This window comes from Amia ocellicauda, chromosome 12, assembly GCF_036373705.1.
Source record: "Amia ocellicauda isolate fAmiCal2 chromosome 12, fAmiCal2.hap1, whole genome shotgun sequence".
In the NCBI taxonomy this organism is placed as follows: domain Eukaryota; kingdom Metazoa; phylum Chordata; class Actinopteri; order Amiiformes; family Amiidae; genus Amia; species Amia ocellicauda.
Window position 1 is genome coordinate 21,318,096 of NC_089861.1, and position 9,887 is coordinate 21,327,982.

Sequence of the window (9,887 nt, forward strand, 5' to 3'; positions counted from 1 at the left end):
CCTCTGTATTTCCCTTGGTTAACATGACTGAAAATCTACAAAAGAGAGATGTATGCAGAAGCTAAGATATAATTTCCTTTATGTTATTATGGAATTACCATCCTTGGTCATGGTATTTTACAGCAGCCTGCTTGGTGCCTCTTAATTCATTACCAATATTCTGGGTTGCCTGAGTGAACATAAAATACATACAAATCTCACATGTAGACAGTTCCAATATGTGTAAATTTAATGCAGTTAAATTGTACATGTGGTAATAAAATGCAAAAACATGAAAAAGCAAATGGAAAGCAGTGATTATGTTGAAATCATTGTGGCACAACAGTTTCTCATGCAAGCAGGCCCAGAGCCAGATTCAAACAATAATTTTCCCCACCCACTAAAAGCAAACCACCTGTACTTGATAGCAGTTATATTTCTAAGCAGAAGAAAGAAGCATCTGATAGAATATTACGTTCAGATTAATAATCTGTAGCAGCATGACACTTGATTAATTAAAAGCAAAAAGTCCCATCACCATGAACAAATTATGAATGATATTTGATATAGCGAAACGAGCATATGAATGAGTTTGAATTCATGTTTCCATTGAGTTCATAAATGCTCTAATTTGTTAGCTAGAAAATGGTTGAATGATAATAATAATAATAAAACGTTATTTAATTAGTTCATGTTAAATGATATCACTTTTTTATGTCTTTTGTGTAGGGGTATTGGTAATCTTTTTGATAAATGAAGGGAACTATTAAGCTGAAACTTTAAATCTGAAATGAGTAATACTAGAGTAATACTTTTTCCTGTGGAATTCGTACAAATATGGTTTGGTAAAATATTTTAGATTTTTGATGTAATCAAAACAACAAATGTTGATGTTTTAAATATTTTAACTATAATCAAGAACTAATAATTAATTGATACATATTAATTACTTTGATAGCACACCAGTATATTGGAGACATGTAATAAAGTGGAATTAATAAAATGAAGTGCTTTCAGTGTCAAATTTTAAGCCAAAGCTATATGAAAAAATTAAAATAAAAGGTTTGCTGCAAAGCAGATCATTTTTGAAGCTAATTTCAGTGTTGCTGATGCCTATTATGTGCAGATAATCCGTGGTGCATTTCATTTCTGGTTCTTCTTCCATTCTGCCTCCACAGCCTTCTGTATCTCGGCGACAATCTTGTCATGGTTGTTCTGCACGTTATGCTTGCTCTTGTTTAATAGTGCTTGTATCTCATTCTTGCTGTAGGACGTTTTACGTGTACAGTATGTTTTCCCCATTGCCTTGATCTTCTTTGAGTCTGAGGGAAGATGGAATAGAAGTCTTTTTGTTTTTGAAGCCCAAAACGGTTTGATAGGTTTGTTCTCTATCTCTGTCATCAAAGTGCATTTAATTGTAAGTTTTTCTGTGTGATATATAAGCGAAAAAAACGTTTTTTTTTAATACAGGGACATAGGAAGAAGTTTATCCAGCTGTGTGTGGCAAACAATGCTGTTCATGTGATAATTAAACACCTGATGTTAATTAAACAAGTGTTGAAGTTTGTTACATTGAATGTTTTTTGCACCTTATGCCGTCATTCACTCAACTACACACTCTGTGACATCAGTAAAGGGTAACACACAATGCCTAAAATTGCCTTTATTCTGTGTACCTGTATTACATATGCTGACTGACTATTCTATGAAAGTCTCAGGGGACAAACTATTACTTTATTATGAATTTTCTACAGTCCTCATATCATGACTAACCTCCACAGTTGACCCTGTTGAAGAGAGGGAAATGCATCACAGTGGGCGTGTTCTTCCCTCTGTAGATGTAGCAGTCTGAGGGACAGGCCTTCTCCTCCTCACTCACTGCTGGGATGTCTGGGAAGGGAATGCTGTTCTTCTTACAGTACTCTGCTGCTTGATGGACTGTCTGTAGGACCAGAGATAGCAGGAGAATAAAGATAGATAGAGAGAGAGAGAGAGAGAGAGAGAGAGAGAGAGAGAGAGAGAGAGAGAGAGAGAGCTAGCTAGCTTCACACTCTTTCCAATCTGTCCAAATATCTTCCCATACATAGTGTTTCTACAATCAATTTGTCTGGCATGGACTATATTGTTCTCTTTGTTTTCATTTGATGCTGATGGACAGACCCTATGAAAGTATTTTGCTATGTATTATGTTGTGCTGTGCTGCTCTGTGTTGTTTTATATAGCTCTTTATATATTTATTATAACTGGTTTCAAAAACTTTGATTAATGCTAGGGTCACACTACATGATTTTTACAATCTGACCCAATTTTGAAAACGATTAGCAACTCACACTTAACGACCATTTTTCACAGAATTTGTGTCTTTTGCGTCGTGCAGGAATGCACACTACATGATCGTTTAAAAAAACTTAACGACTGATCTGAAATCGTTTGTCATGGGGATCTCCAACACAGCCTCTAAATTCCCCACACTTCGTGGAAACACACGTGATCCATCCAGAGACAAGGTAAACAAACACAGACCTGGACATTTACAGGTCACGTTCATGTAGCGCAGATGTCTGCAGTTCTGCGCAGATCTGCGCTGCTCCACCAATGGAATCAGTGGATTTCTGCAGATCTGTGCAGAACTGCAGAAATCTATGCAACAAGAAAACGACCACAAGCTCACCGCTGTTGTGGTTTGCGTTCACCTATGCAGACAAACACAAAAAGTGTAGCAAAAAGAGGATGTGGGCAAAGACATGGCTGGGGAGGCGAGGCCAATAGCCTGTATACTCTGCTGTGAGAGCTGGAGCTGAGTAACAGGCTATATCCTTTTCATTGTATGATCTATCGATCTATTGATTGTAGGTATCTTTATTTTGTGTCAATTACAGATACTAATTGGTATTTGTATGTGAAAATATTATTTTCCCTGTATTTGAGTATTTTTAAATAACCTGCCCCGAAACAACCATTGGTATTTGAAGTATTTTAAAAAATACATATGAAAATCAAATTCTTCTGTCATATTTAATCTTTCTGTTTATTTTTTCTTCTTCAGTCAGCTCTTATTGCTTATCTGATATCGATGCTGATCGAGTCGTAAATATTAAACGTTTTGAAAAATCGTAGGGGCTTTGACTAGCTTACGATTGGATCGGATTGCAAGCGATTGCATCGGACCGTCTCTCACTACTCAACGCATATCAAGCTGCTTGTCGTGAGGATCACTGCAGATTTATCGGGAGTGCCAAATCATGCTAAAATCGGGCTAACATTCGTGTGTCCTTAGCTTTACTCTAGTTTTGGACTACCCTACCTAAAATAATGGTGTTTTCTAAAACTAGAGCCAAACTGAGTGAAACCAGCTCCATATAATAATGTATTATATTGCGCTCCCTGCTGTACTATATATAACATGCCTTGTACTTCTCTGTATTTTTGCACTTATGTTGTAATTCGCCCTGGATAAGGGCGTCTGCCAAGAAATAAAAATAATAATAATAAATAATAACAATGTGTTGATCTTGGCAGTTTTATTAAGTATATTAACCTCAAATGGGTCTCCGGCACTGAAGTCGAAGGACAGGATGATCTGCACTTGTCTCTCTGGCCTCAGGACTAGCGGGTAGCCACAGTTATTGGACAGTCCAGCATCTATCAGGTAAATCTTCTCATCTTGGACCAGGTCGCTGGGGAGAATATTCTCTGAAGAGGGATTTATCAGAACAGGCATGTGTAAGAGCAGCATGGTGCTGTGGAGTCACTACACCAAACCTATTCACATCTCTACAGTTGACAGTTCTGTGTGCTACTTTGGTGCTGAAGGGAATTATACTGTATTACACTGTTCTTTGAGTCATTGTACATAGTTGTATTGTACTGTAATATATTATTGGTTTTATGGATTTTTTACAAATTGTAGTTGCATTTTACTTTTGATATTATTATTATTATGATGATGATGACTTTGTTCATGGGTTGACTTTTCTTATTTCTTCAATTGCTTTATCTGCACTGCAACACAATATATATTCACCTGAGTTCGGATACTTGTGCAGGAAGTTGTACTTGGTTCCCCAGATCCATTTGGAGAGGAGGGGGAAGATTTTCTCCATGGCATGAATAATACATTTTACTAAACACAAACAGCAGGTTAAAGATCAGCTTTCTAACTTAGCCCACTCTATATTTAGAGAAACCCTTTCTCTAATGTCACCCCTCCTCCCTTCCCCCAGCCCCCTTCTCAGGCTCAGTGCTGTGTTCATAAAGTGTGGAGTCCATACAGTGCATGTTTATTCCTTTCCCCATGTCCCTCTGTGTCTACAATTGACTGCTGGCTTGGAAATTTGCTTGGAAAAATTATGTTTGAGTGGAAAAGTGACTTTGTACGGTCCATTTAACACGTACATATAACTGAGGTAGGTTAAACAGTAGAGGTACTTACAGTCATTAGTGGATTTAGGTGTGTCAAGGAAAATTAGAAAGGGAACAAGTTTAACAAGAAAGAAAGAATACTGTTATTTTGCTTTTCTTGGAAAACTAGTGTTAAAGTAAGGAAGTGACATTCCCTATTAAACATAGTCAACAATAAATAAGGAATGCAATTTTAACAGTCTACTAACACTGAATTTAAACAATAAATGTACATATAATAAAATAATTTCTAAAGCTTTTCTTTAGTAGTATCTTTTTAACTGTAAGTAAAGGTATACAATTTAGCTGTGTGTGTTAATAATGACAGACATGACAGCTAAGAGAATAAAAACAAGGGACATAAAAAAAATCCTGCTTCAATATACTCCTGTTATCTCATTTGAGTTTTATTGAATTTCCTTTTTGACGAATGGCAAAAGTCACATTCTCACTCACACTCACTATTACACACCCAATCACTCACTCATATTCACTGATTTCAAGCCAAAAAGAGGCAAAATGAGGAGCGGGGGGGAGGTGCAACTGCCACCAGAAGGGATATCCTCCATCTGTTGCCGCAAAATAGATGTGTCACCCTTGTTCTTATAGATGGTGACAATTTTTGTATCTCGTCACTGTTGGGTGATGATCTCCTAGTCCCAGACCTCAGTGATGTACCGGTGGAGTATTCTGGGGCAGAAATTACCTCCGTGCTTGAAAGATTATGCCGGGATGCTGTCAATGGCAGGCGTCTTGTTATTCTTGAGGGAACCAAATGCTAATTAGACCTCTTGAAATGTTGGCGGATGGTTGAGGCCTTGGATGGGTTGGCGCATTGGCAGTTATCTTTCCAGTCAGAAGAACTGCCCAAGGGGGAGGGGTTTCTGCACACTTCCATAGGAACCTCATCGAAGCATCACATAGCTGATATTGGCCCCTGTGCCCATCACTCAAACGTCCCTTCCCAGTTCCTGTTTGTATAAAAGATTACGTCTGCACAGGAACTTCCTCTTTTGCCTCTTCACTGGACCCGAGATGTGAGACTCTCTGCGTCTTTGTGTTTGCAAATAGACCCTTTCCGCCCCATCTTGGATCTGAGGTGCCTGAACCGCCACCTCAAGGTGTTGCGCTTCAAGATGCTCAACCTCAACTAATGGTTTACCACAGTGGATCTGAAAGATGCCTACTTTCACAGGAAGTTTCTCCATTTTGCCTTTGAAGGCTGAGCTTTTGTGTTTTCTGTTCTCCCCTTTGGCCTGCCGCTAGCTCCTTGCATTTTCTCCAAGTGCAAGGATTTCGAGTTAGCCCTGTTGCATTACCAGGGAGTCCACGTCCTCAATTATCTAGACAACTGGCTGGTCTCTTCTCACTCCAGGGAGCAGGGTTAGAATCACGCTCATCTCTCCAAATTGGGCCTTCGGTCAATTGAGAAAAGAGCCGCATGACGTCAACACAGCAGACACAGTTCCTCAGATTGTTCCTCGATTCCGTTGCCTTGTTCGCCATGCTGGCGCCAGAGACAGTTGCCTCCATATTCAAGTGTCTCTGCCTCTTCCAGTTGAGAGCCCGCATCAGGGTGTCCCTCTGCATCACAGACCCTCCCCCTCAGCCTCCTCCAATTGAGGCCACTGCGGTGATGGTTCAGGTCTCTTCGGATACATTCTTGCTGAGATCACACACGCCAAGTCACAGTCACTCTGGTGTGCTGGAAGGCACTCCATTGGTGGCGGAGCCCTCATAATTTAACCCTTGGTGTTCCCCTGGGGCTGGTCTGGTACCGAGTGGTGATGACAATACATGCCCCCTAGGAAGGTTGGGGAGGAGTTTGTAATAGAGGTGGAGTCCGAGGCAGATGGATGGCGTCCACATGGCCCCCTGGGTCTTATTTCCTGGCTGAGCAATTTCTGAAGGTAGCTCATAGGCTGCAGTCTCCCTTCACCCCTTCACTGCCCGCATTGCACCTTGATGTAGTGCTGGACGCACTTTCCCAAGGACCATTTGAGCCACTACAATCAGCTGATCTGAAGCTGGTGTCACTTAAGACTGTGTTTTTGCTGGCAATTACCTCTGCAAAATGTGTGAGCAAGTTACATACCCTGTCCGTAAACCCATCATGTGTTCGTTTTGCTGGAGATGACTCCAGGGTTATGCTCTGGCCTAATTCTGCATTCTTCCCGCTGTATTTACTGTTGTGTCAGCTGTGGCTACTCCAATGTCTGACTAGCCAGCTGTGTATTATGTAGAATTACATTGGGTTTGTGGTCCCGCTCATGCGGGAGCAGGGGTCCACTGCCACGATGACGCACAGAGGGTGCAAGAGTTGCTCTGATTGCCCCACACTGTACGTATTGCAAGTAGATCTATGGCCTCGCTCCTAGATGCAGTAGGAGAGCAGCTGGCCTTGCTATTGTGGAGGGCGTAAGAGTTGACGTTGAGGATCCTGCAGAAGCATCTCATCTCTAGAGCTTGTATTCTCCTTTCCAACTCAGCTGTCAGGGTCCATGTCTCACAGGCATACAGAAATATGGAGCTAATTTAAATGCTGCTGTCCTTCCATATCCTGTTCTGTCTTTCAAGGGCAGAAACTTCCAGGGGACTATGGAAAATTGTGTAAGCTGCGGGACTTTTTGTGAACACACATACTCACACACAATAATACACTCAACCTGGCACACACAAACACACATTCACACTTCCACTTCCTCACCCTGACACTATCTCACTTTCACACACACCCACACTCACTCTCACATGTAGGCACTGTTGGCCAGGCTGTAAGATGTTGTGTGGGGGTGTGTATGTGATAGCCTTCTTTTTCTTAGGAGCAGGCCTGGGTAAGAGGAAGTGGGCAACACAGTACTTAATGGTTTAATTCCTTTAACTGCATAACTTTTGTTTTATTTAATACCATTTAAACCAATTATCTATACAGTACTGTGCAAATGTTTTAGGCAGGTAAAGTAAGTAAGTAAAAATGCTGTAAAGTAAGAATGCTTTCAAACATAGACATAGACAATTTCTAAATTGCAAACTAAATGCAACATTGATGATGTTGAGATCAGCATGACAACGACCCCAAACATACAGCAAAAGTCATTAAGAACTATCTTCAGCGTAAAGAAGAATATGTGATGTAATGGCCCCGACAGAGCCCTGATCTCAACATCATCGAGTCTGTCTGGGATTACATGAAGAAGTTCTCCAAGATGTTTTGGCCAACCTACCTACTGAGTTCCTTCGAAAACTGTGTGCAAGTGTACCTAGAAGAATTGATGCTGTTTCGAAGGCAAAGGGTGGTCACACCAAATATGGATTTGATTTAGATTTTTCTTCTGTTCACTCACTTTGCATTTAGTTAATTGTTAAATATAACCTATTAACATGTCTATTTTTGAAAGCATTCTTACTTTACAGCATTTTTTCACACCTGCCTAAAACTTTTGCACAGTACTGTATATATACACCAATCAGCCATAACATTATGACCACCTGCCTAATATTGTGAAGGACAGCCCTGACCTGTCGAGGCATGGACTCCACTAGACCTCTTAAGGTGTGCTGTGGTATCTGGCACCAAGACATGAGCAGCAGATCCTTTAAGTCCTGTAAGTTGCGAGGTGGGGCCTCCATGGATCGGACTTGTTTGTCCAGCACATTACATATGGCGGTGGCGGCGGCGGAGGCAGCCGCTGGGATCGGGATCGGGACCTCTGGTTCGGCGGCGGCCGGGATCGGGATCGGGATCGGCGGCGGCTGGGATCGGGACTGGGATTGGGACCTCTGGTTCGGCAGCGGCGGCCGTGATCGGGATCGGGAGCTCTGGTTCGGTGGCGGCGGCCAGGATCGGGAGCTCTGCTTCTGTGGGGGCCGGGATCGGGACCGGGATTGGGACCGGAATCGGGACCTCTGGTTCGGCGGCGGCGGCCGGGATCGGGACTTCTGGTTCGGCGGCGGCGGCTGGGATCGGGACCGGGATCGGGACCGGGATCGGGACCTCTGGTTCAGCGGCAGCGGCCGGGATCGGGATCGGGATCGGGACCTCTGGTTCGGCAGCCGGGATCGGGACCTTTTTCTTTTTCCTTCTTTTCTTCGGGACCTCTGGCTGGGCAGCGGTGGCCGGGACCTCCTCAGTCTCTCCCACAGTGAACGTCAATATACGCGACCAGGGTCCAGCTGCACTTGCCCTCAGGCAGCAAGAAGGCTATGGGCTCGTTTAGCCCCCAACGAAAAAGGTCCTTAAGGGAACTTTTGTTGAAGTCCACCTCGGAAGCCAGAGCGCAGAAGTCCTCCACATACTCCTCTATGGGCCGGTTGCCCTGGCATGTCTCAAAAAGCAGCGCAGCTGGGTCCATTTTAAGGCGAAGTTTTCTGTCACGTGTGCCTTGGGGTCTCGGGAACAGGGGACCCAAGTGCAGTGCTGGATGGTCGGACAGGCATGGGTCTGGTACCGGTAAACAGGGCAAACAAGGGCTGGGCGAAGACGTGGTCATGGTCACGGGCGATGGTCGAGAGAACAGGGCTCGGTGGAACAGGGCTCGGAATCGCAGGCAGTGCTGACGAAACTTTGCCCCGACTGAGGGAAGTGAGGGGATTATAAAGGGGAACAGAAACCAGGTAGGGAGGTGCAGGGTGAATAGGAACAGAGGGATGGAAGCAAGAGTGCACATGGTTGACCAGAATGTAAATAGACTGATTGATGTGAGCAGGGAGAAGGCAGGGAAATGATGACCCCTAGTGGGGATAGAGGGGGAGCGCTAGGGGACCATGACACCAATAAATCGACCCCATCAATCCGGGAATGACAAGCAGAAATGTTCACCAAATAAACCTTGAGCATGGATGGGAATGGGGATAGTTCACAGTAAGCAATGTTTTTTTTTTAAACACCATTGTTAAAAACTAGGTTAAACAGTAGGGTACTCACCTTCAGTGAACCTCTCGAGGTTGCTATCCTGCAGAGAGCATTCAGCTTTCTCTAGAAATGTACAAACAGGATAATATTTAGTTTATCTTAATAACACAAGATTTAAAGTCATATACCTCATCACCTAATAACCTGAATTAGGTGAAACAGTACTGGTACTAACCCAAAATACTTCTCTCAAGGTTGGTCATGCACTTTTCATCACGCACATTTCATCACCATCGTCAGTTCATCACCATTTTGCATATTCATCAGCAATATGCATATTCATTTACAAATTACACACAGTCTGTCTCTTTTGATTTAGATTGAATATTCCATTTAGAGCTAGACTCTCCTTCTGACTTGGCATCGATATTTAATCCTTAAAGGAATTTTAATGTGTTTTTGTGTGTCCTTATGTATTGATTGATTTCCTGCTAGTAGTTATATTTTGTTCCTGTGTTGTGATCACCCAGTTTATGCTGAACTGCCAGCTTGCTCACAGCTCAGTACTATCAATTTCTCTACTGCCTCTCTTTTTCTTCTATATTTTTTTTTCTTTATTTCATTAAAAAACAAACAATCAAACAAACAAAAATAA

General features: G+C 42.6%; 1 protein-coding gene across 1 annotated transcript; it reads right to left on the minus strand.

Moving 5' to 3' along the window:
- Positions 1 to 206: 206 nt before the first annotated feature.
- On the minus strand, positions 207 to 9,357 carry LOC136764562 (cytosolic phospholipase A2 gamma). Its single transcript, XM_066718726.1, has 5 exons — positions 9,305 to 9,357; positions 4,004 to 4,102; positions 3,518 to 3,672; positions 1,753 to 1,921; positions 207 to 1,301 (listed from the first exon to the last, which is right to left on the minus strand). The coding sequence occupies exons 2-5, from the start codon at positions 4,080 to 4,082 to the stop codon at positions 1,123 to 1,125; spliced, it is 582 nt and encodes a 193-aa protein (XP_066574823.1). The 5' UTR covers positions 4,083 to 4,102; positions 9,305 to 9,357; the 3' UTR covers positions 207 to 1,122.
- Between the last annotated feature and the right edge of the window lie 530 nt (positions 9,358 to 9,887).